This window comes from Vollenhovia emeryi, unplaced genomic scaffold, assembly GCF_000949405.1.
Source record: "Vollenhovia emeryi isolate VEMERY1.0 unplaced genomic scaffold, V.emery_V1.0 DF939215.1, whole genome shotgun sequence".
NCBI lineage: Eukaryota > Metazoa > Arthropoda > Insecta > Hymenoptera > Formicidae > Vollenhovia > Vollenhovia emeryi.
The window spans coordinates 252,379-279,611 of NW_011967151.1; the positions used below are offsets into that span (position 1 = coordinate 252,379).

General features: G+C 48.1%; 2 protein-coding genes across 17 annotated transcripts in view; one reads left to right on the plus strand and one right to left on the minus strand.

The window, feature by feature from the left end:
• Positions 1-14,327, plus strand: part of LOC105560978 (tropomodulin) — a 57,377-nt gene extending 43,050 nt beyond the window's left edge. For 9 of the 16 annotated variants that reach the window (XM_012010553.1, XM_012010557.1, XM_012010563.1 and 6 more), the window contains one exon: positions 3,872-4,353. Coding sequence is in view for 5 of the 16 variants with exons in the window: in XM_012010563.1 (XP_011865953.1) it covers positions 3,872-3,906 (35 nt within the window). In the remaining 11 variants the exon portion in view is untranslated. Of the gene's footprint in view, positions 1-3,850; positions 4,354-13,126 lie in introns of those variants that run through there. The other 7 variants (XM_012010560.1, XM_012010555.1, XR_001008871.1 and 4 more) reach the window with 6 other exon arrangements.
• A 7,875-nt stretch (positions 14,328-22,202) lies between these two features.
• The window catches only part of LOC105560981 (fasciclin-1), a 274,172-nt gene continuing 269,141 nt past the window's right edge, over positions 22,203-27,233 (minus strand). Inside the window, exons 11-13 of the mRNA XM_012010571.1 lie at positions 26,923-27,085; positions 26,500-26,653; positions 22,203-22,759 (exon numbers count right to left, since the gene is read on the minus strand). Of these exons, the coding sequence (XP_011865961.1) occupies positions 22,569-22,759; positions 26,500-26,653; positions 26,923-27,085 (508 nt within the window). The 3' untranslated portion in view covers positions 22,203-22,568. The remainder of the gene's footprint in view (positions 22,760-26,499; positions 26,654-26,922; positions 27,086-27,233) is intronic.

Consider the following 27,233-nt stretch of genomic DNA (forward strand, 5'->3'; position numbering starts at 1 on the left):
TATCTACCAAGTTTCAATAGTCTTTACTGCACCGTTTTAAAGAAATAAAATATAATAAAATGTAACTTGAGATATTCGTGCTGTCGGCACGAATTTTTTAGTTTTGAAAATATTTGACGTTATTAAGAATTGAAGTCAGAGTATTTTCACTATCAAAAGTTTAGGCTCATAAATGAAGAAAATCGCAAATAATGCAGGAAAAAACATTTGTAAAGTGAAAAATACTTTTGTCGAAATACAAATAAGACTCCAACTATCGTTCAAATTTCTTACATCTAGATTTACTATGCGTTAAGAGTAGATATTCAAGTATTTCCAATTTCATGCACTTTTGTCTAAGATTGTACGTCCAATACGTCCTTAAGACGATCCTGAAACATAAGACTGTAACAAATTTTCTTCAAAGGGGTATTTCACCACGTAAAAGTGCGTATGGGCACGTATAAAAATAATTCGTGTCCCTTATTTTGAGCTGAAAAACAAGATATTCAACACTCATAAAAATCGGTGTGGCCCCACTTGGGTAGGTTCACTTGTCAGTGCGCGCTAGTGCGAGCAGTTCGCTATAAGAGAAATTAGCGACGGCGTCCTCGCAAACTCGAGACCGAATCTCTATAAAATCTCGGAGAGGTTCCGCGCAATTTCTCGGATGTCCCGGCTATTTTTCTCTTATCCGCGTTTAGAATCCCGAGACTCGCAAATACCGGGACACCGAAAATACGAGATCGATCGCCATCAATTCGCGGAATCGTCGGGGTATTTCTATTTTGAAGCTCTCGTGGTGGACCTTTTTTTTCCAGCGGGTCCAAGACTGTAAAATTTTACTAGCCCCACGCGAGTTCGAGTCGCGCGCCAATTATCGAGTTTTACTCCGCGGGATTTTATGAGGTGCTAATGCAGATCGGCGCCGGGTGTCATAACGATGACAAAACGCCGCGGCGGCGTTATTTTTAAAATGCAAATCGCGGTAGCCGGCGGGAGAGAACAATCCACTCTTTCATCGGGGATTAACGACGCGCGCCGCGTTAATGAGCCCGCGAACGTTCGCGCGCCCGACGCGAAAATTGCTAATATTTATCCGCGGATTGCGCGGTCTTTTAAAATAATATTCCTGGTGCTTGCCGCGTACCGTGAAATGTTAATTGTCGATGGGAGCGGGAATTGCGTTATGCGCGGGATTTATATGGTGACGGCAAGATCGCGCTCGTAAATCGCGCCTTTAGAGATCGCGTCCGAGGCTGGAATAAACTGCAAATAACGACGCGGCCATTACACGCGTAGCTTTATGGGTTTTACGGGCTTTTAATTAAGGCACAGCGGTCGGCTTTACGTCGCTTCGATGTTTCTGCAAATTTACGCGGGGAAAAAAAAGAGAAAAACGCTGCTATCATTATCAATATCGCTTTTGTTTCGCGCTTGAATCGAACGACTTTCCGACCCGCAGCTCCCTACGAAATATCGGATCCGAGGATTTAGCTACGCGAGACAATAAGTTTCGCTTATACTTTTATTCGAATCGTTCGCTCGCCTGTCGTTTACATTTACAAATTTGACGAAACAACATCCGCAGGCATTCGTGTTGCATTCGCGTCACGCGCGCGATTGTTCATGCTGTGTCACTTTGAGAATGAAGCAAATTAACGTTGACGATAGCAAGAGCTTTGACTTTTAACGCTTCTGCGAAAGACCCTTTTCTCGCAGCTTCCAAGCCGCCGGTTTCCCGCCCGCCTGCGATTTTTCTTTATCGCGGCGCAGACTGAAAATATATTCCTCCTGAGAATCAAGTCTGAGGAGAGGCTGTGTGTAATTGGATTAATGATTCCCGCATCCGTCTAACGATTAACCACAACGCCGCGCCGCGTTGCGTTGTACGTCTTTGCCAGTTTCGCAAGAGACTTTTTTTTCCACCACTAACCAGAGTCATGAAATTTACGACTTTCCGAGCTGCTCCTCGCGCTTACGCGCGAGTTCGTCGCCGTTACGTTCGCAAATGCATATTAAATCTTTAGACGCCACAGGTCCTTTGTTGGCCCGCCCGTGAAGGCACGCCGAGCAAAAAATTTAATGGAACGCAATCGGGGGGACGAGCGCGCGCTCTTTAACGTCCTCGCCGTCGATAAATTACGGGGGCTTTTAAATTTCCGCCCGGTGCTGCTAGACACGCGAGAATAATTACGAATTGGCGGATTACCGGCCACGAAAACGATCCGGCGGGACAAGGGGGTAAATCGCGGAAATTTTCTGTCATGCGGTCTTCCTTTTTTTTCTTCCTGCGAGATACGATCGCGCACGGGCGGTCGAGGACTCTTAACGTCGATGCGCAAGAGCAGCTCGCGAGACTGATGCATATTGCATGCATTTCGAGGCATGCCACGTCGCTCGGCCGAAATGCAAAGTACGAGAGGTGCACGAGAAAAAAAAGCGGGAAGACGCCTGATACTTTCGATCCCATTATCATCACCGCCGATGTGTCACGCGGGTTAAATTGAAGCGGAGATGCTGGAGTGATTCTGCACTTTTGGCACCTACAACTGTCAATTCGTGAAAACATTTGTGTAATATACAAATTGTGTGGCTTTTGTGTACGAACCGACAGTGTCGAACTATTCAGATTAAGTGAAAGAACAGCGTGGTATCATGGAAATTAAGTTTGGGAGCTTAACAAGAGGTCTATTCACTATAGGTTACCTAACCTATAACTTATTCGAGTGAATAGACCTCTTGTTAAGCTCCCAAACTTAATTTCAATGATACCACGCTGTTCTTTCACTTAATCTGACTAGTGGGACACTGTCGGTTTGTGCACAAAAGCTACATAATTTGTATATTGCACAAATGTTTTCGCGAATTGACAGTTCTAGGAGCAAAAGTGCAGAATCACTCCAGCATCCCCTTATAAAGCCTCAAAGAAACGGTTCATACGCGTTCGAGTCGAGTTTCTGATTTGATAACAGCATGGAAAAATGGCAAAATCGACGCTCGTTTTAATCGCGGGCGGCGTAAAAAAAAGGAAATTGCGACGCCGGCGATTGGAATTCGCCGCCTCGCCCGAAACAATTTGGCGCAAACCGGCGCGCGGGAGCGAGAGACAATTAAAAAGCGACGCGCGTTCGGTGATCCGCGAGGGGTGTTTCGCGTTTCCGCCGTGTTATTCCTGCCATGCGGCGGGATTACTATTTTACGGCGCGGATTACGGCCGGGCGTTTCGGGTAGTACGTCCCTTCAATCAAGTAATGTGCCTTCGCTCGGGAGCGCGATAGCGATCGATCGGCACGTCATCGCGCGCTGTTCGCGAATCAACTCGTGAAAATCGACGATCGCGAGTGTCGTCTTCCTCTCGGGAAAACGACACGCGGGCACAATTCGACGCGCCGAATGTCCAAAGAAATTTAAGCGAGCGGCAACACGATACTATTTTCCCTACTAGATTTCTTGCCCCAGCCTCTCGCATTAGCTCGCTCAAGCGAAATCCTGATTGGCTCTCGTGAGCAATTCGGTAGAAAAAAAATGGTACCGTGTACCGCCGGCACTTTGGTAATGGCGCGGTAATAGTTTCGGTATAATATAAATTATAAAGAATAAATGATAAAACGAACAATTGAGAAAACAATTGCATAAGTTCACGGTGCGGGTTTTCTAAGAGAAGTTTTCTTTCTCTCTCGAACGTTGCGTGGATCGAAAATTGTCGAGGAAAGAAAAAGGAATTTGCAGAATCGCACCTCTCTCGTGTGCAACGCAGGTCGAGCGGCATGTTCGTGTCTGTTTTCTTGCGTACTGTTTACCGGCATGCATCTCGAAACGATACCTTTTCTTCTTTTCTTTCTTACTTGCTAAACGCATATGATGACAGTGTTTCGGGTGTCTGTTGCAGTACGGCAGTCCCGGCTCGGGGTGGCAACATCTTAACGCGAAGTGGCGTTCGCCTAGGTATTATTTGTACATATATACATAATACACATATACATACACATATATATATAATACGCACTACATATGTTATATAAATATCGTATACACTTCCTTCGCGCATCGACCGATCTCACTGCCGCTATGTCATCGCTTTAGAGGCTTAACCCACTTATCCTGTCGTTTGCGCGACTGCCAAGAAAATTGTTGTTGTGTCTCTTGCGCGAGGAAATGCGAACGAAAGTGAGACGGCGACGGCGAGATGAGAAACTGCATGCCTATGTTACTTGACTCCCTATTCGCTGTACGCATACGACAATATACGACGACGTCTGTAGCTTCAAACCCGAGAGTTTCTCGAATCTGCGCTGAATTAGTCGAAACCTTAAGGCAAATTGTATTGCGAGTATTCACGGAATGCAAAATAAAAAGAAGATGCGACAGAAATGACGAAGAAGAGCCGTGAGATTGTCCCTTCGGATTTTCAGGCCGTCCTTTTAAATCACAGCTGACTCGGATCAACGCGCGTGCACGCCCGACGGTAACGGCCGGCGATAACAGTAGCGCAACGTTCTCGACAATCGTTCCCGCTCACGATGTTATCCCGCCGCGGTCGGGCACCGGCCATCTCGCGAGATGACCGCGCGCGGGGTGCGCTTGCCGACCCCGGGAATGAAATTTGCATAGGATCGACGACCGGACGGCGACATTGGCCGTTGACGTAGAGACGCCGCCCGCGCTTGGCGATCGTCGAGATCGGAGCGCGCCGCAATGAAACCGCCCCGGCTACTGTCGCTTAATCGCATTTCTCCGTTTCTCGTTTGCTCGCCGTTACCTCGTCCCTTCGCCCTACCGCTCGTTTCACATCCCCCCGCGACGCTGTACATATTCGCTATTCGCGTTGCATGAGCACCGTCCACGGTCGAGCACATATATATTTGTGCAATATACATTGTTCTTGTACTTCTCTCTCTCTCTCTCTCTCTCCCCCTCTTTCTCCTCTCCATCCATCTATCTCTCTCTCTCTTATGCGTGCACCGCGGCGGCTCGATTACATTGCAACGCGCGACGCACGATTCCCGAAATTGGACGGCGGGACAATTTCGGCGATGCCGCAGCCCGCGTGACGATGTTGAATTAATTGCCGCCCCGAATGGGCGCGTACGCGGGAGTCACGCGAACTTGTTACGGAGCCTCCAATTTCTCCCGATGCCCAAGCCGCCGAAGAAATAAATAATTGGCGAACGTTATTACGCCCGCATGCATAAATCCCGCCGTGTCTTTGTTTTTCCGAGATTCGCAAGGCGTATTGTTCGGGATGTTTTGGAGTCGTCGGCTTTAGGGTCAGAGCACAGAGCAACGTAATGGCTTACGACAAAGACGCGAGCGTAAACGTGGATAGCACGCAAGCTTTGGCGTAAGTGTGACGTCGTATGTAATCGGAGGGTAAGTACGATACAAGCTAAAGCTTGTGTCGCTAATCTACGTTTACGCCTGCGTCTTTGTCGTAAGCCATTAACATTGCTTTGTGCTCTGACCCTTAGTTCGGACGACGGAACCTTTATTTCTCGTGGAAAACATTTCAAGCTGACGCTATTCCATCTTGCCAATAGTCGATGTTAAATATTCATAAAATCGACCTCCTTGACATTCGGAATTAAACATTTCGAGTTAGAGCTTAATTCACCGTGAGGAAAAACCTGAATTATTGTGAGAGAGTTTATCATCAAAATTAATATGTGCCTACAAGTTTTTCGTACCTAAGCGCCAGACGAATTAGAAGGACCGTCGATCGCTTTGGTTCACGACAAACTTATCGCGGACTGAAGCATGTTTTTTCCTAGAGTCAGTCCCTTTAATCAGAGTTTGGCCAACAGGCCGGTCTCGGCAAAATGATGCGAGAGAGAGAGAAATATATTTCCTCTCACTCTACATACAGCATATCGACTGATCTCTTTAGCAAGGTCGTATCTCGATTTTACGCAATTTTCGGCCTTTCTGTTTAAACGCCCATTTAGGACCAGAACGAGCGTTTAAACGGAAAAACCGGAAATTGTGTAAAATCGAGATACGACCTTGCGAAAGAGATCAGTCGATCGGTGAGAGGGTACACATCTCTTTCTCTCTCGCATCATTTTGCCGAAACTGCCTGTTGGCCAGACTCTGATTAGAGAGGCTCTATACACTCAGAAAGAATTTCTGTTACCGAGACGACAAATATTTCTCACAACCTCATTTGGTATAAAAATAAGACGATAACAATATAAAATCAATAATTCCTATTCTCCTCTATCGAATTAAAAAGGATTGACTTACTGTATCGAGACAAGAGTAACTTTATACATTCTTGCGTTTAGAATAAATTTTTCCCTCTATCTTACAACGCACGAAGTTGGCGCCACGATATTCGACAAAAGATGATTCTAGATTTTCGAATTTTTCAATTAAGATTCAAATATTCCTTTCTCTATAATAATATATGATTGGCGCTATACCGATTCTATTTTATGGCACATCCAAGTGTAATAGCATTGGATCCAGAAACTTTTTCTGTGGGTGTAGTCTTTCCTGTATATCGAAACTTATTCCCCAGTCCTAATTTTATCACATTTAATTCACTGTCCTAACGTTCTTTCGCGAAAACGACTGAAGTATCCTCCGAGCGCGGTGAGCGCCCGATGAATATTTTTTGCCTGGCCGGCCACACCAGCCCACCACCCCCCGTTTATCAGCGTGCGTGCCGATCTCGCCGCGATCGCGGTGCAATGATTAAGCGCATGCACGAGCTTGTATCACGGAACGAGGTCCGCATGTTACTTGATATAATGGCACGCTTAGGCACCGTGACTTTTTTCAACCTTACCCCGATTAGCCGCTGTTTTGTAGCTCGGGCTACCCGGAATCGCTCCCTGCCGCGGGTAAACGCAGGCCGCAATCCAGAAATCTTGCCCCCTAAAGCGCAGTTCGATCTCGAACATGCGAGGACTAATTTCGCATCGTACTAAACATGTTCTACACAGCGCGCTAAGAGACTCATTAGTAGACGATGTTATACGTATAGCGAAATTCGGGTGAAGGCGTACGTTGTGCCATTTCATTCATTCTAATCAGAATTCTGCAGTGTCGCCAGCGGTAATTAACAACGTCGGTGTTTTCGTTTCCATACCTGGCGTCTTTAATAATACAGAAAATTTATTTCGAAAAATATTACCTCGGGACACCCTACATATGTAGGGAGGTCCAGGTTCAAACCCTGGCTGAGGTAATATTTTTCGCAATAAATTTACTGTGTTATTAAATATGCCAGGTATGGTCAAGAAAACACTGACGTTGTTTATTCATTTTGCATCACTACGTCCTTGATATACTTACGTATTTTAGGTACGCATTGTCAATTAACCTTTTACTAGCATCTCTCTATACTTGATCCTGTATCTAATTTACATGTTTGCATCCTCGAGACGTAGACACTGTAGCACAAACCGTGTAATATTAGCAAGGTACAGTTAACATCGATCGCTGTTTATATACTTGTGTATTAAATTGATAGAATACTGTATGTGTCTAATGCGTTAACGGCGATGTGTTAACCAGTAGTATTATACACACGATTGGCACGAATTGGTTCTATTTTAATAATAATTGACAAGTTGCTGCACCGTAAAAGCATGCAGAATCGTACTTTTACTGATAATCAAGTGAACTAATTTATTGCGATTAAACGGGAGAAAAGCACCCCCTGATGATCGGACAGCGCGGTACCGCGCGGCGAGTATATTCGCGAAAATACATAAGAAATACATCGAAAATATTATTCGTCGCGAAATAAAAGTATTTCTCGTGAAAATTGGAAACGTTCCAGCTTAATATTGTTATTAAAATCGTAGCGGGATTACAGGATTTTTCAATTTAAATCGTGTCGCAGGACGTTACATTTTTCTTTCAGGAGGGCACCGAATTTTTCCAGGAGCACAGTTTCAAAAACATTGGCCCCGAAAAAAATATCTATATCTATGTACGCGCGCATGGAGGCATTACGAAACGCGGGAAACAAGAGAATCGACGAAAAGAGTCGGTTGTCTGCAGCTCTGCCGGAAAAATAATGGAAGCTTCAATTACCGAATAGATTGCCTCGAATTTCTATCGCCGGCCGCTATTCTTCCATTTCGCCCTTTCTTTCTTTCCGCCCCCTTTTGTGTTTTTTTTCCCCGCGTTATTTTAGTATCTGTCCGTCAATTTTACAAAACAAAGTAGCGCGCGATTCGTCATACACGCGCCCCGAGCGAATTCCGGATTTTCGATATGCATCCAAACGCATGAATTCGCGCCTACGCATAAGCGTACTGTAACCGAATAGTTTTTTCGCCCTCCCCGTCAGGAACCGCGCGTCACGCGGCTCAATTAGTGCGCCCAACTTGAAAAATTCAGTCTCGTTTGACGTACTTAGGTCCGGCTTCACCAACGTTGCTGAACTTTAAGCTTAGCTTAATTCGTTCTTTGTCTCTTTCTAACTGTTACTCTAGAAAGAGACACACATGAATTAAACCAAGATTAAAATTAAGCGGCGCTTGGTGAAACCGGGCCTTAGGCGTAAGTTAGGCTCGGTTTCACTTGCACTAGTGCGCAATGAGTGCACACTAAGGCTTGTTTACAGTCAATTCCTATACTTAAGGATCGTCTTAAATACGTTTCAAAATACTTCTTAGCCAGCAAAATGATCTGTATAGCATTTGTACGGGTTATCTTTTTGGCTAAATAGTTTTTGGACGCGTACTTGAGATGACCATAAATATAAAAGTAGACTGAGCAAGCCTTGCTGTGCACTCGGTGCACCCTCAGAAAGGATTTCTGTTACCGAGACAAAAATATTCGTGGCGCATTTATATTTCTCACAACCTCATTTAGTATAAAAATAAGACGATATCAAAATAAAATCACCACTTCTTATTCTGTATCGAATTAAAAAAGATTGACTTACTATATTGAGACAAGAGTAACTTTATACATTCTTGGGTTTAGAATAAATTTTTCCCTCCATCTTACAACGCACGAAGTTGGCGCCACGATATTCGTCAAAAGACGATTCTAGATTTTACAATTTAATAAATATGATTGGCGCTATATCGATCCTATTTTATGATACATTGAGGCGCATTGGATCCGAAAATTTTTTCTGCGGGTGTACGCACTAGTGCAAGCTGCCAAATTCGCTCTTAGTTTCATTTGTTCTTTGTCTCGTTCCAACCGTTACTTCAGAAAGGGACAAACATGAATCAAGATTAAAGTTAAGCGACGTTTGGCGAGACCGGGCCTTAATAACGCAACACTGGATGTCCCAGATGTATTATATACACAAGTTACGATTACGCGCCCCTATTGAGCCGTGCAGTTGCGTATCTTTGCAATTACGCCCATAGATTTTTAGAAATCCGCACGCGTTTTCGGAACGGATCTTTTCTCGGCGCGAGGATTTCCACGCGCAATGATAACGGCGTTTAAAAATTACCGATGGAATTGCATGGTGATGCGTCGAGTCGGTAGAATTCCCGTCGTTGGCGCGGGAACGCGACTTCTATCAGGCGGGTTCGAGGCTTTCGTCGGCTTTACTTATCTCGGCTACATCCCGCGAGCGGATTTCTTCGGGAACGAGAGCTCGCCGAAATCGCGGCCGCGCGCGCGCGCGTGCAACTGCAGTGGTAATGATAAAGCGGATTCAGTCGCGACTTCGGAAGTGCAGGGAGGTAGAGAGCGAGTGGGAGGGAAAAGCCTCGTTTTACGGTGCATTAAATTCTGACGAAGTGGCTCGTCCTATATACCGGTGCGGGGGGAGGGAGGGGGCGATCCGAATTATCCTGGAACAGATAAACAGACCGCCGACGCGAAATAGGACGGAGGAAACCTCGGGGAGGGTAGGAAAGGGTAAATAGGACGGAGCGACATTTCTAAGGAGGTCGCAGCGATGTTTCGCGACCGAGAGGAGGGCGCGAGGGAAACAGTAAGAAAGTATGATGGAAGTACTTTGGGATTTTCGAGGGGGAAGGGGGGGGGAGATGAAATCTAGGGGATGCGTCAGTCGAGCGTGAAAACCTCGATGGCGGGCTGTCCCGGGGAAGCTCCGCGAAGGAGTTTCCTCCAGCTTTTTACGCGTTCCATAAAGAACCTGTCGTCGCCGTTGCCGAGTCGCCCGTTTTTTCTCGCCGATAGTTGAACCGCTCGTAATGGTATCCTTCGTTCGATCGCGATTGTCGGGATTTATTTGTCGCAATTATTCCGCGATAAGCGATCGTCCGTTCAAGAAGCAGTTCCGAGGATAACGAAATCGAGTCGCTTCCTTTCTCAGAGAGAGAAAGAGAAAGAGAGGATCACGGATGCAGTTTTGCATGCGATTTCCCAGAATTGTAATCGCGTTATCATTTACATATAAATCGGATGCGTAAGCTATTCAGAAAAATAATCGGCGTCAACCCGAGTCGAAATTTGGCCGAAATTGTTATGTTGAATCTTTAATTCTATTATACAGTAGGACCTAAGACAGTAAAAGAGGTCGAACTGCTAGTACAAAATTGACTCCTACTTTAAAACTGATAGTGTCGAAAATTTCTACTTTTGCCAATTTAGCATTAAAGTAGGTCCTTTTAAGTAGAAGCTAAAGTAAATTTTTAGAATTGAAGATTCAAGGGAGGAGGAAATATGTGATCAAAGTAGGTTCCATTTTGTCCTATGTTGAACCTTTAATTCTATTATATATTATAGTAGGACTTAAGACAGTAAAAGACGTCGAACTGCAAGTACAAAATTTACTCCTACTTTAAAACCGATAGTGTCGAAAATTTCTACTTTTGCCAATTAAAGTAGGTCCTTTTAGGTAGGGGCTAAAGTAAATTTTTAGAATTAAAGATTCAAGGAAGAAGTAAGAAAATACAATGTCATCAAAGTAGGTTATCGCTGGTCTATGTAGATGTATAGATCAGCTAAGTGAATGTAAATTACCCTTAAAAGTATCAAAATAGCACCAAAATTTCGACTCGGGAAAGAGGTTGATTTTTTTTCGAATCCAATTCGTGCCTTCCGCGAAGGACTCGGCCCATTGAATTTTCGCGGCCCTCCGGCGCCGCGCGTTTCGATCCGCGAGGTCGGCGTTCGTAACCGGTGCCGTAATCAACCGTGTTTATCGTATCCGCTTTCGGTTGCACGCTCAGGGCTGTCCCGCGAAAAATTCGCGCGAGACCCGTGGCCGAATGCTCCCAGCCGGGCGCCGGGGAGGAAATATCGTCCGACAGCTAAACTAATTACAAGCCAACGTATTACGAGCGCTTACGTGGGCGCGCTACGGCGAGACGCCTGTAATAACGAATTACAACACGACGATGTTCGTCCCTTGGCTTTCATCGTGCGGCGGAACTCCGTTACAAGCCCCGGGTCCGCATCCTCGCGCGCGCGCGCGCGTTCACGTACGCGCCGCGCGATAATTAATTCCCCATTAAACGCGGAGCGCGGTTGCACGGTAACTTAACACGCGCGCCGTCGTGTACCGTCGGGCGCCCGGCAAAAGCCGCCTGTGATGCTGGGTTATTAACGAGCGCGCCTGGGCGTCGTGGACCGTATCTCGCCGCGAGTCACGTATCCGCGATCCCTTATCGGCCGCTCCGATAACGAACAACGCGCTCGACGGGGGCCTCGCGTCCCCCTTATCGCGGGTCACGTATCGCGATTATCTGTCACGAGTCGCGCGCGTTTTGTCACGGCTCGCGCCGAGTACACGAGCTACCGAACGACGCAGCGATACGATGAACTCCCTCTCTCTCTCTCTCTCTCTCTCTCTCTCTCTCTCTTTCCTCCGTCGAGAGAAATGGATATAGTCCTGCAATTCGGCTCTCCGAACTTTTCTTTCTGGCGTGAATCGTTTATCTCCGTATGGCAGACGCAGCCGTTCCCCTAATCGGCAAAAAATTGCGGAACACGCCGTGCCAATAAATCTGATTTCTATCGAAGGTACCGCCCGCGCGCGCGACTTTGTTCGCGCGAGCCGGCCAAGATTTATCGGCCCCCGTTTTTATCACGCGCCGGGGTCTTGAATAAAAATGTCGCTGTAAATACCAAGTGACGACGAGAGTGCGCGTTAGGCTGGCGAGTGTATCGCGACGGGCGACGTAGGGAACGGAACGCCGCTGCTGGAGAACGCGGCCCGGGAATTCGAAATCGCATTTCCGAGATGATCGAGCGGCTAATAAACGCCCCCCCCCCCCTCCCTCTCCGTAACACAACGTAATTGCGCTTCGCGACGCAGGAGCGATTGCAACGCAAACGCGAATGAGCGATACGATTCCCGTCTTTTCGTCGCGGCGCTGAAATTAACGTCGGCGGGGAAATTCGTTGCCTTTACGGCGAGCGCGCGAGATCGCTGATTACGCGCGCGTCGCCGCGGCGCGCGGCCCGCTATACGTCTTCGTGCGAATTAATGCGGCCAGCGCGCCACGCGTGTGTATAAATTTCTGACGCGTAAAGTGTTTTGTCGCCGCGGCGACGACGGCCCGACATAGTGCGCGCGTTAATTACTTTTGCTTTACGGCCGGCGGACGAGGGAGGGAAGGAAAAAAAAGGGGCGAAATCTCTCTCCGGGAAAAGTGGCGGCGTCGCGAATTACTCCCGTCTGAAGAATCATCGCGATGCAGATTGCCTGTGTCGTTTCGCGTTTACTTTTCCAAGAGCTTTAGCAGCTCCGCCGCGGACGCCCGCGGGGCTTTTACGCCTCGGGACATCCCGTGCAATTCTTATTTGTTCGTCGAGTATCGCGACAGATCTCTATTCTATCGTCCAACATTCGCATTGGAAGTTGAGCGTGTCGCGCTTTCGAGCCGCTGACGCTACGGCGTAAGACAACGATTATTTTTATTAACCGACGCGACACTCGGAATCGGCCCAGGTCGGACGAAATTGTCTCCCCGTAGCGCCCGGTCTGTCCGATCATTTCCCGACGATCCGCGCGCGCTCGAGGATCCAAAAGAATCGATGACCTTGCAATTTAGATCGCGCCGCCTCCGAGAATCATTGATCCAGGCGCCCGCGGATGCGAGGGATCCGAGGGCCACGCGTGAACTCGTCGAGCTCCGCCATCTCGAGGTCTCCCAAGCCGATCCTTGGGAGAGCCTCACGTCGATCATCAAGCCCCCCGGAACACCTCCCGTCGTAATGGCTCCCTCGAGCATGTTTCTTTCGGCAGATCGCCTGCGCCGCACGGGAAGAGCTTCCCGTAACTACACCATCGGCTGGGCCACGCACTGATGATGATCGCCACGACGACGGCAACGACGACGACGACGACGACGACGACGACGACGATGATGACGACAATGATAGCGCTGATAAACGCGTCGCGCTGCCTCCGCACGCGTACTCACACACGCGCATACACGTGATTACGCGGCGTCGAGCCTCCGTACTCGCGGGATCCTCTCCTCTCTGAAATCGCATCAATCGAGAGGTGATTCGATACGAACGCGCGGAGGCAAGGCCGGAAGCTCCGCATGACAAATGGATACGTGGACGTCTCTCGGTTTTGTTGTTCTAAATAAATATATAGGCATATACGCGCATACATTTATATATGAATATGTATTCCTGCATCACATACAGAGCTATGCCGCGCGAAAGATACTCCAATGACGCGTCGTGATGTAATAAATTTAGGCCGTCGGGTGAACGTATTGATAATGTTAATCGATAATATATGTATAAACACGTTGCGTATAATAATAATTGTTAAGTCGTCGAGGATAAGTTTTACCGAGGGAATGATAAGGGGAGCGAACGCGCGGGTGGAGCCGAAGGGACAACCTTTTTGATATGATACACGCGCCGTTCGCTTTAAAAGTAAAAAAAAAACGGCCGCTTATCGGATTATTTAAATATTTATACGACGGAAGGGAGGAGTTGTTTAATTAACTCGACCAAACTTTCGACCGAGTGTGACTGGGCGATCGGGTCCAAACCGTTCTGTGTTCTCTGCTGTGTTCAGCTCTTTTCTTTCTTCTTACGTCACGGTCCTTCTATTTCCTTGATCGCTGCCGCTTGACAGACCGACTCGTCGTTTCTTAAGCGGAATAAACGAACGGCTACGTCCGGAAGATCTCATGCGCTCGCTGTGGCTGAGGTAAGTATCGGAAAATTGATCGATATAAAGATTAGAAGGCGGAATCCCTCGGAAGAGAATCGAGACAATCGAGTGTAAAGTAACAAGAATCGATCTTATTGCTTCTGTCTCAACTTTTTATATCCTTTAACTGTCGTTACAATATTTCCTTTAAACGTTATTGGTCACTCAAGTGGCGATTGTTAACGATATCAATAATTGAGCGCAATGTGTCGTAGCAATGTCAAATCCATCGTTCGGTTGCAAACGCGAATTTTTCATTAGGCGCAAATCAAGAACGATACCACCAACCCGATCGTTCCGCTCGGCAAATAGTGTCACTGTAATATTTCTCTCCTTAAGGTACTAACTCGTCGTTTAAATTAATAATAAATTAATAATCTTAGCATATACAATGTATACAATCAATCTGTACATATTGTCTTCAATGTCGTTTCTAATCGATCGATGTGACCTACGTGTTGTAACAAGAGAGAATGGATTTGTTATAAGCGCGCGCGAGAGAGAAAGAGAGAACGAGAGTGGCATAATTGTCTCTGTGTGCGTGCAGGTGCGAATGAGAGGGAGAGAAAGGGAATACGTGGGCGAAGATAATTATGCGGAGAAGCCTTATTCGTGTAAATCACACCCGATTGTCACCCCGTCGTACCTACGTGTCGTATGTGTCCGGGGCAACTGGATCCACGAAGATGCGCAGATCAAAAGTACCGTCGCGCCGCTCGACAGCCGTAGAAAAAGATTCTATACGTCACGATCAATCTGAATTGTCGCAATTAATTTCAGATTGCAATTGAAATAACCCAGACTCTTTTCTCGCACTTGGGACGCGCGTGCCGACTTGTCAGCTCCACCGAGTCCTACACCGATAAAAAAAATATCTTAATCCAAAAAGATATTACTTTACTCAAGAAAATTATTCGTTAGGCGGCTCCTAATAGCTTATTAACTTAAATTTAAAAAGTAATAAACAAATTAAAACATGCACTGCTTTAATGTAAGTATTTATTAAATATCAAAGAATAGATCATTTTAAATTAAAAAAAAAACTTTATTTCAATTGTATAAAATGTTTACTAAGACGTAATTTTCACAGCGAAGAAAATTGGATTTCTTATTTAACAAAAACAATTATTTCATTTGATAAATAGTATTCTGTATCTCACGAAATCTTTATTTAAATGTAGAAAATGTAATGATTTAAATTATTTTACTCAATATAATGCATAGATTTACGTGACATTTGATATTTTTCTTTAAACAGAATAAATATTTACTTCAGTACACAGAAGTAATTTTAAGTAAATCGATTTACTTAGTTTGAAACATTTTTTTTGTCAGTGTAGAATCTCCGAGTTTGCCCACTCGGGATTCTCTCGCGTGCTACACTTAAACTACGCGCAAGGTTCTTCTTGGTAAGCGCAGGTGGATCACGGCGGTGACAAGGAGGGAAAAGAAATATCGATAACGAAAGAATATTGTAATTTGGTTCGCTCGTGGCCTTCCGGCGATCTTTTATTGTAAACGTGTTATTTCGCATATGTACTCTGTCACACGCGTCGCATTACGTTACACGTACAACACACGAAACCCAAATGCACGCGCACGATCAAAGCCTTGCTGCTAGCCTTAACTTGTAACACGAGGTTTAAAAATAAACTGCTGAAAAAAACGTATGCACCGTGTCTGTGTCTCGCATCCTGAAAACCCGTAAAGTCCACAATGCAACGGAATCGAGCAGGGATACGAAATCACAACGTCCAAGCCTTCGTTTACGCGAGCGCCTGGAACGGTATCGATATCGTTCCGCGTCGAGACTACGATCGACGGACAGTCTCTGTATCGCTATGTATAATAAAATCGTGCGAGACGTGAGGTGAACGAAATAATGCAAGACTTACCTCTCGCGTGCCGGCGCACATTCCGCCGTACATATTTACCCTCCGCCCCATCCGGGTCAACGTGGACTGTTGAATAAACGCCTCCCGACCTCTCTGTGTCTTGTATTTAGGTATTCTTTATTCTTTGTAAAATCATACAGCGAAAGCGATCGGATCTACACAGTGTAGTGAAGCGAGATACAAGTGAAGTGAACGTTCGCCGGACGAACGACGGCCGAGTCGGATTTCTGAGAAGCTACAGCGTCCCCCGCCTCGAGCGATCTATTGTCCCGGGGGGGCTGACGCTCTATTCTGAAGCGAGAAAGGTAATTTAGAACACTCTATCGTTACACCGTAATTAATGAATCGGAACAGTATTTCAAGTCTCAGAGATATTGAAACGTTTAATCGATCATCCTTCCGTAATCCTGCGTGATTTTTGAAACGATGGTTTCCTCGGGACCTTTCGATCCCCGGACAGAAAGGGTTGACGCGCCGCCGATTCGCCCGCAAACTCGAAGGTACATACGCTCTCCTCGAGACTCTTCCCTTTGCAAATTTGATTGGCCCGAAACAGCGCAAAGGTGCCTTTCCCGTAATAAATCGTTCGCTGTAAAAGCGCCGGCCTCTCCGCGGGGACGAGCGCGCGTGACTTAGAAACTTAGCAACTAACTCTGACGAAATACAATGCAAACGTACGTATACCTAACGTCCTAATAAAAACTAGAAATCCTCTCGTGATTAATTATCCAAAATATATGTTACCTAAAGTTACCGTCAGGCTGGTGACGGACCGGTGACGATGGTGGGCAATCAAATGTCCAGCGATGACAATTCATGATTCGTGTGATGAAACAAATGCCTTTTATACAAATAGCTCTGTGGTACATAAAATTTGATTTCCCCTACTACAGTATAAGGTATATATAATATACATATATTTATATCATGTACTTTTGTAATAGCTAATAAATAATAATTCTTAATAGTTCGTCAGTTAATTTCTGTGAAACCCGCCTATCCGGCGCTTAAAATACGAAATCGCTTACACTTTATATTTATATTTATTTATTTATTTATATATATATACGCTCTTCGCACTCGGAATTTTAAAAACCACGATCTCTGCCCTGCGACCTCCCTCTCTTACGTCACTTTACGTACTCTATACTCTTACATATTAATGATTTACCGTAATGGTATGTGGCGTGCTTAAGTTACTGGTTGCACTTACCGGTATCACCTGCCGCCAGCCGGGGCGGGAGAGCAGGGGGTGTCGCGCTCCCCCCCGGCGGCCGTAACTTTAAAAAGCTTAAAAACCCCGTACTTAGGCTAACGCGTACGTTAACGTCGCGGCGCGACGCGCCGCGCTTCATCGAGCCTGCTCTAAAAAAAGCGCGCTTGCCGCCCTCGGCTACGCGCGTAAATGCAATCAGTAGCGTATCCTCTAGCGAGTCCGCGAAACCGCCGATGCCTCGGATCCTCAGGCCGCGAGTCCCCAGGGCAGCCTCGGCCCCGCTTCGCCCTCGGGAGCCTGCGGGGACGCCCGGCACCCGGGGAGCCGCTTCTGAAAGCCTCGGGATCCTAAGGATCGTCGAGTCCTCACAGATAATCGGATACGAGTGCGAAACATGTTTACAACATGCGGCCCGAAATGATCGTGCGACGACGAGGACAGAGGGAACGTCTGCCTTCGTGAGAGACTCCTAAATGCGCGCGCGCGTGTGTGGATGTGTGTGTGTGTTGTACGTGTGTACAGGAAAACGCGAAACGTCGGTGCTGGGCGTTCGCGATCGCCAGTGTTTTCGCGGAATGGGACAGCGAAGGAGTAACAATAGGGGCGATATTTAAAAAAAAAACGACAGCAGGGACTGTGATCGATGCCGCGATTAACGTTCGTTGATCTGCCCAACGAAACGTTTCTGGGGCTGGAATGTGTGTGAGTACCTTGGGGATTTTGATCTTAAACAAACGCCGAGATCCGAGCACCTGCAGACCTGTTATGGACGTCACTTTTGTCCCTCGCGTTTATAGTCCGATCGTCGCGCCCTTTTGAGATCTGGGCGGTCGCGAGTCGGGGATCCTCAGGTATTCGGATATCCGGCGAACGGTCCACGCAACTGTCTATCTACCTCTACGAGGATCACGGCTCTGGTCCTATTCGTAATCCTACAGTTAACAAACTACTCGTAAGGATAGTTAAACTTAGCTGCATTTATTCGCCGTGGCTTCGCGGTCTGCGAATTGGAAACGGAAATTGTTAAATGCACTTTCCCGCAATTTTTGCCCTCTCTATTTTCGCGGGGTCAGTCGGCCGCTGTCCGCGAAATCCAGGATGTGGAGAAATTAATCAAATTCCACGCTGCGAAAATACTACGCGACATCTGTAAATGACATCACAAGCAAGATCGGTAAGGATTTTTTGGTGGGACGATGTGGAAACGCTATTTTTGCACGCGATAACATCGATTTGTGAAAAGACAATTTGTCCGATTCGTCGTGGACGGCGGTCGATTGTTGCGCTCAACGACTTCTAGCCCTTCCGCAACGTTAATAACAACACCGGCGGCGTGTGTGCATCTTTTTCCCGTACGACGTTCTCTCCCTTTGCTCTTTGAGCGTGAAGTTTTTCAAGTTCTCGCGTGGCAGTCCGTTTGATCTCACCTCCCGCGTACCGACTCGAACATCCCCCTTCGACTTATGGCAGCCCCGAACCCAGCTCACTCGCTGTCGGCTGCGTGGCTGCCGAACAAGCTGAACATTAAGACACATCTACACGGAGAAATAGAGTTTCGCTATTTTTTTTCCTTTTTCTCTTGGTTCATCTAACGAGCAAACAGTGTTAATTAGAGTTTATGTATATTTTATATAGGTAATAATTGTAATAATAATAATAATAATTCGTAATATCAATTCATCCCAACAACAAGTTTATCTCATCTGATAGTATTTTGTTTCTTTTCTCTCTCTCTCTCTCTCTCTCTCTCTCTCTCTCTTTCGTTCTCCTCTTTTTCTTCTCGCCTCCCTTCCCGTCCCTTCCCACGTTCTTCTTCGATCGATACTTTCTTCCTCATTAATATATATCTCTGTTTATTATATATATCTTTATTTATTTGTTTTATATATATATGTATAGACTGATATCAACACGTATAACATCGACGTTTTTTTTCCCCTTGTTAAATCAAGTTTTCGCGGAGAAGGTTGCGCGCCTGCTAGCCTACAATCTCTCTCGCTCTTATTTTTTTTCTCTTTTAACACGTGACTAATGCAAACAAATTACCGGACCGCGTTGCGAAACTTAACGACGATCCGATCAGTCAATTGTCTTTCATTTAGGTTTCGGCGTTTTATCAGTTGAATGTGAACTACCCTCACGCTTCTTGCCGCACTTACCTACGACTCGTCCTCAAGGAGGACACGAAATTTCGAGGCCTCAGCCCCCCCCCCCGCTTCGAGCTTCGAACGCGTTCCGTACAGAGTATTCGTTTCCCCTCTTCAGCCTCAACCCGTTCTCGCGCTACCGCCAAGCGTAGCGTCTGCAGCAGCATTTTATTCGCGGGAGAATGTGAAATCGATTTTTCCTTAGCGAAGACGGCTAATTGAAAAGCTCCGTTTGTCCTTTAATATTCATTACCCTTCAATATTCAACTCGGTAGATAAGCGAGAATGCTCGCTAAGGGAACGCTCGATTAATTGACGAATAAAGTTCTGCTTCTCTTTTCCGCGTCACTTTGGGTCTCGGATCGTTTCCAAGATATATGCGGCTATTTAAAAATTCAATAGTCTATGCGCGTCGCGGTTAAAACGGTGTATACGTAGGAAATATATTTGCACGTATCAAAGATCAATATGTGTCACGTCCATTGAAAAAGGGTACTCGGAGAGAGCCGTTCGCCTACCCTTTTCCTCGATGAAACTTGTGGATATTTTGACCAGCGAAAAAGTTAATCCCCGTCTTTCGATTCGGATCTCGTTTGATTTTCGTTCCTAAGCCTATCTTCCGGGTTTCCTCTCAGCCGCGTCCTCCGAACTTCTCTTCCGAGATGAACCGTCGTTATTGCTCGCACGCATACAGCTAAGATCTTAACAGTTAAGTTCGCTATTCGACGGGCGGGGTGAGCGTGTGTATATGCGTGTGCCTGTACGTGTGTCTGTAATAATGCGATGAGCATGGATGTGGAGAGAAAAGAAAGTTCATCGGGATGTGGCTCCGTTACGGTGGAACGGTAGCGCGTGCTGTGCACCGAGGGTAAATGTGGTCGCGGAATGTCTTTCCGCTCCCGTAGAAAGTAGGCGAATCGAGGGAGATTAATAGGAACTCCTTCTGCGGACGAATTTCTCTGACGTCGGGAATCAATTCAGCGCGATCGCTTCCGCTTGATTCAATTCGTTTTAAGAAATATTAAGATGCGTTATGCAGCGAATCCCCTCTCTCCCGTATGCCCCTCCGGATTTCACTCCACAGAATGGGATTCCCGTCAGTCCCGTTTAACGAGTTGAGACCGTGTCCTAACACGAGCAAATTAAGGGGAGTATTGCTTTCTGTGTTACTTAATCTTACAAAACTGACAAAAGGTAAAAGTGCCAAGTGCCCTTTTCTTCCTCTCGCGCATCCGTGATTCGAGATACTTAATTTCTACGCGCTTCTGGATTCGTGTAGCAGCTTAACGCACCTATTTTCTTTGTCAGGAATCGCCGGTCTCGAGAGATTTCTCTCTCTCTCTCTCTCTCTCTCTCTTCCTCTCTTCATCTTCCCTATCCTTTACTCACCCACTGTTAATAATTATCGTACAAAAACTCGTTCGCAAGCTCGTCTGCAAGCCCGCGTGCGTGGCAGTATTCTCGGTAAGTAGACAGCGTAAATACGATATGATACATAGCGGGGTATCGTTCGTGGCCGCCCCCGAGCGGCCGCGACGGCCGTTAACCCTTCCGCGGCGACGACAGGCTCGAGAGAGCACGGTGTCTCGAAGGGCACGACGTTACCTGAACGTCCGGATTAAACAGGGAAAAGGGGGAGGAGGACGCTGAACATTCACCCCGTTGGCGCCGTTACGGAGGACGCGCCCGCACCCCGAGATATACGTTCGCTGTACCGAGGTGACGTCGACGCCTTTTACGCGTCTGTCTGTCTGTCTGCGTCGGCGTTCGATCCGATCTCGTCGTAAGGCTGCCGCAACTCGATATGACAACGTTAATCGATGGCGACGGTGATTATTAAATTGACCGACCGACTGTGGATCCGGGAGGCCGGAGACACGGAAGTTGGAGGATCCCGTGGGTCCCGTTTAAAAAGCCAAAGATTCACGTGTCCAAGGATTTGAGGGTCTACGGGCGTCGCGACGCTCGACAGAAATTCCGACTGTCCCGCTCTCCGAGAGAAAAGCACGCGGATTCTGAATTTCGAGGCGGGAAGTTTCAGGACGAATCTCTTCGTTCCAAGAAAAGTACGCTCACTTATTTCGCTTCGCTAATTATTCAGAGTGATCGGTATTGCGTCTCGGCTTAATTACTGTTGTCAATTGGAAAGGAAAATCGGCACTAACGCTTCAGCTTTATTACCGTCGTCGCTTTGGAGGGAAAGGATTTCGGACTTTACGATTATGTGTCGTATAAAATCGCAGGATTCCACGAGGAGGTCGTGAAAAGTTTGGCTCCAAGCGTTACGCGGAAATGTCCCGATGCGTAATTGAGTTCTTACCAGTTCTACTGAGCGACGCGTGAGATACGCGATTAGATCGCGTGATTACCGATCGGTCGATCGATCGATCGACCGTCCGGATCACGCAAATGGTTCAAACAATTCTTTCCAACACGACGCTGAGAACGGGGAGAACGATCGATCGAAAGCGCGATTCGATTTGCATATTTATCTGCGCGACTCGTCGCTCGCCGACAGGATGCGATATCACGATCGTTGGCCCTTGTACTCGAAGTAGGTTCCTCGAAATCTCTAACTCTCCCTGCCTCTCCCACGCTCCTCCAATCTCACCATAAATTTATTTAGATTACTTGGTACGAGATTAACCATTTATTTGGTACGATTAACGCTTCTAACCCGTAAAATTGTCCCGCGCTATTTCCACAGACGATTACTCAATAAATAATAGGCTATCCTGGCGTTCTGAGGCCGGTGCGGTCGTGTGTGCTCGCGGTCGTCCTCCCGTCGTTCCCTCGGCGAGAACTTCCTTCGTACGATCGCTAATGCAACCGATATCCGGGCCACCCTTCTTCCTCCCTCTCCCCCCCCCCCATCCCCGCCACCATTCACATCCGCGGATCGGCGATCCCGTCGGAGTCTCCGAGCGCGAACGAGCCCTCGAATCTCTGGATCCCGCGAATCCTCGAGTTGTTCAGATCCCCATGGATCCTCCGATCTCGCGGATTCTCGGTCCGGAGATCGTTGGATTCTCGCAACCCTCTCCCGCCCGTGGTAAACGCCATAGTAAATGTCCTTACGGAGGGTCCGGTCGAACGGGACGATCGGCCGTGCCTACCCCCGCCGTGCCTTCCCGCGTTGCGTCGTCGTCGCCGTCGCCGCCGCTCGGAGGACGATCGGAGACGGACCCCAAGGAGAATTCCTATAGACGCATCTGCCGCAGATGCGAGACGATGCGACGCGATGAGGGTTTTTACAGGTGCCACTTGGCTATCAGTATCATGATCAGGTGGGGCGCGAGGGTGGCCAGTGACGCGCCGCCTGTCACCCGGACGTCGCTGTCCTTGAGGAACGCTTTGTCGATCACGTGGATGATGCCGTTGGTGCACTCGACGTCCGGACGGATAATTTTGATCCTCTTGCCCTCCCACTCCAGCGAGTAGTCTGGAAAGAGAAAGGCTCGATCATTTTTTTGGAGGAGGACCGCGGGCGGGAGAACCGCGCGAACCAAGTGAAGCGGCAACTGCGATGAATGCAGAATGCAAAGCTTTCTCCCGGCGATCGCCAGATGTCGAGTAAAAAATTCGATGACGAGAGAATGTCTAGAGATCCTAGAAATAAACGTCGTGAGATGCTAAAAAGAAAAATCGACAGGTCGAAAGTAAAGTGGGGAAAATGAAAGAGTCGGCTCTCGGGTAACGTTCGAACGGGCTAAATTCAGCGGCAGTGCCTAACGGGAGACGTAAACGGCGTCTTAAGATCGCAAATGGGGTTTCCATTCTGGGTGTCGCCGCGTCTCGGCCGAATGCAAAGGTAATACTTTTGTCGCGCTCGCCCGACGCCACTTGCCGCGTCCCCGCCTCGTTTAACGAAGGGTCTACCGAACTTAATCTTTTTCTCGCCCGTGATCCTCCTTCGCAGGATTGTAAAACAGGGCGGTTAAAGCGGCAGTCGCGAGCTGGGAAACGCCTCGGAAATTTGCTCATAGGCGAGAGCGAATAACCGGGCGGGCACGTAGCAATTAGCGCCGGGGGTAATCAAGGAATTTGCATTTAAATGGTGGTCGAAAGGTGCATAATAAATCGCCCCTGCGGTTCCGGCACATAATGGCGCGCGCGTTCGTTTCCGGCTTCCGCGTTCGAGAGGCGTACGAGAGGCGACATATTTTTCTGCGAGACGGCGAGCCGCCAGCGCGAGCCTCGTTCTCGATAAACGCGGAAAATCCCCGGGACACGGCGCGACCAGATATTCATCACGCTTTGGCGTCGGAGCGCGGGAACGCGAAAGGGAGCTGTTTACGGAGGGGTTGCACCCGCTCGAGAATTTCCTGGACTTTGCGCGACGGAAGGGCCCTCGCCGCGTCTGCGGTGCGGAAACCAAATCCTCCCTCGGGGTGTGGTGGTCTGTTTGCGTCGCGGCCGCTCGCGAAAAACACGCGCCGGCCTACCCGATCTGAATAGAATTTCCAATTTAAATCGCGCGAAATATTACAGAACACTTTTACATGGTTAAAATCGCTTCGCTCACCACCCGATGGCTTCATTAATATTTGCGGGTGTCATTTTGTTTCCGCCGCGGGCGAATTTGTTGAAACAACACACGGTCGAATCACCGGCAAAGTAATTAGTATCGACCATCGGCATAACAAATTACTGTCGCTTTAATGTTAACACGACGGCGGGCAGCTGGCTTCCGACGGCTTAATGTAACGCGACCGGATATTAGGGGTTTAATATCTTCGCGCGGTCTAAATGATCGCGCATCATTTCCTCTTTTATTCAACAGCTGACGTCGCCCCGGCCGCGCGTAAGTTTATGCCCTCGCTGTCGTCTCGGCGTTCTCTCCTCCGTAAGACCCCGCCGTCCGCGCCTTCCTCGCCGAGCTCCTCATTCTTATTCCACGTGTCGCCCGCGAGCACGTTCGCGCACGCGGCGGCGGCTGCCATGTCTCACGGCGGCGCACGATAAATAGTAACCGCGAAACCGGTGGGGGCGGTGGCTCCTCGTTTTCGCCGCGACAAAGGTAATGATATCCTATTGCCGCTGTTGTCGCAATTAATTTACGCGCAACAATGAGCGTTCTGCTCGTCGTAATTAATTCCGCCGTTCACAATGAGTATTGTTGCCCTCGCCGCAATTAATACGCTTTTGTTTCTCGCGTACCGCGGCGCTTCGCTCTCCCCGGCGTTGTCGCACTCCCTCCACCCCTCTCCTTCTCGCTCTGCCTTCACATCGCATCGTCTTCTTTTCATTTCGATTCGGTGACTTTTGACCCCGCGCCGAGCTTCCCGCGGGTCTCCCACCTGTGACCGTAGCGGGAATTGCGGGCGTGGACGCGTCCCGCGGGATCGCCGAGTCCCGGTTCTAATTGATCGTGAAAATCGGGACGATCTTGGGTCGCCCGGGCTGTCCGTTGCGCGCGCGACGTCTCTTGTATTGTTTAACGGCGGGTTCGATCGCGGCGCCGCGAGACAGAGGCTCCCCGGCGTTGCAGATGTAACGAGGGAGGGGAACCCCAAACAAAAGACTTGGCGCGGAATTACACACAGTCTGGGAACGTCCGTGGTGAGTACAGATGCAATGTATAATTCAACTGCGATATCCCAAATAATATTGTACAAAATAATTAAACGAAGCATCGACGGCTTGTCGCTACTACTCTCTCGTGCGAGCGAGATCTACGCAGTCTTGCGCGCCGAGCGAAGTTCGTTTCGTTTCGAAGGGAATTCCTTCCGCCCTTTTTCCCCACGCGCTAGATCCTTCGTATGCGTAAGCGTAAGCGTCAGCGTAAGCGCATGTAAGCTCGGCGTACGGTAATACAAAAAAAAATAAACACAAATCAGAATCGTTGCACGAAGACAGCGCCCAAGGATCTAAAGATACCAGGATTCAGCTTGAGATTTTCGAAATCCACGGCATTCCGGGATGTCTCGAGTACTCTTTCGCGCGGATATTCTGCAAGGCGCGCTTGGCACATCAGGGATGCGACGACACCGTTTCGGTGCGGTACTTTACTCCTAACGTTTTGCTCAAATGAAATTCGCTACAGCGGAAAAATATCGTGTCGGCATTGATCCCGCCTTGCAGAACTGCGCTCGTTTGATCGAAACTCCCGCGCGAGTCATAAATAATCGAGAAGCTGGAAGAATCGAGGATTCCGAGGGACGACCAGAGTCGAAATTTTGGTGCTATTTTGACACTTTTAAGGATAATTTACTTAGCTGATCTTATACACCCACATAGACCAGCAATAACCTACTTTGATGACATTATATTGTCATATTCCTCCCTTGAATCTTTAATTCTAAAAATTTACTTTAGCCCCTACCTAAAAGGACCTACTTTAATTGGCAAAAGTAGAAATTTCCGACACTATCGGTTTTAAAGTAGGAGTAAATTTTGTACTTGCAGTTCGACCTCTTTTACTGTCTCAGGTCCTGCTATAATATATAATAGAATTAAAGGTTCAACATAGGACGAAAATTACGACTCGGGGAGTCCGCGGAGCGCGCGTACTCGACTTTACGCGATTCCACGCATCCCGGAGCCCGCGGATCCGACAATTAGAAGCGAACTTCGCTGGAGCGCGAGTTACGCACGAGTTTCAACCGCCCGCGCGCACAGACGTGGGCCACGACATGTACGCGCGAGTGCGTAACGCGGTGCGTAAGGATGGTGCACTCTTTCGGTACGTATACTCGCAATCAGTAACTGTGCTGCTCGTACAAAGTGAAAGCGCTCGTGTCGTCGCTCGTCGGCGACGTTTAAACACACTTAGCTCACTCACCGGATGTCTCTGGACGGATTGCGTTTTCGTCGTACCTCTCATCTACATGTAATCAGACAGCACCAGGTTTGAGAGTGTCGATGGGACGCGCGGCGCCTCCGCGCCGACGGCAGTCGCGAGCGCGTCGCAAGACGGAGGCAGGGATAGCCGAGCTATGTCGCGCTCGACTATTTCATGTTTGAACGAGGGAACGACGCGCTCGCGTCGGCGGGGGAACCGTCCCTATGCTTCTCTAACGTAATCCCAAATACGCGGGTCTAGATTACGCCCGCGTGAACGCGAGACTCCGCGCCGTCCTGCCGCGTCGGAGCGAAACTTTCGCGAGACATTCGACACCCCCGAGGTGACGTTAAGATATCCGCGCGGTAAACGTGCCGCTTTCAAGCTTATCTACTCACTGTCTTGGTACTCCCTGACGCGAATCTTCAGAACGTCCCTGGCCGCTGGGAGATAGAGGACGGCGTTGGAGGAGTCGTTGCTCATCGATCTCAGCTTCGCCATCGTGTACGCCTGGTCCGCTATTACGAGATGCCGCTCCAATATCTGCTTCGTCTGTAAACGAATTGTATACATCTTTACAGTTGGTGCGTCGATCGAGAGATATCTCCTTCAACACGGCCGACTCCTCGCTGTCGCGTATCTAAGTAGGTAATACAAATTTCACGTCGTCTGCGAACGCGAGGTCTTCGAACGTCAAGAGGCAGGGCCGTTAAAAAATTTAAAGATCCAACCGGACAAGAAGATTAAGAACCGCGCGCCGTTTTGACAATGACAATAATCCCATATAAAAATTTAAGATGCCCTTTGAGAGGTTCACTCACGTGGTAACTGTACTCGGACATGAAGAGCTTCTTGGTGGTCGACGGGTAGTTAGTCGCCGCGTCTGCCCAGGCGTAGTCGAGCGGGGCGAAGTACGTGAACCGCTTCGTCGTGTCGTTCAGCTGATTGTTGAATCCGCGTCGCTGGCCCAGCAAGTAGGTCGAGCTGAAAAAGACAGAGAGAAATATCGGCGATCAGTTTCACGTCGATGAAAACGCCGGCGGCTTTGCGGGGGGGTGGTTTTAGAGACGGAGGCCATAAATAACGTCCGCGTTGCTTAAATCGTTTTAATTGAATGGGGGGGGGGGGGGTT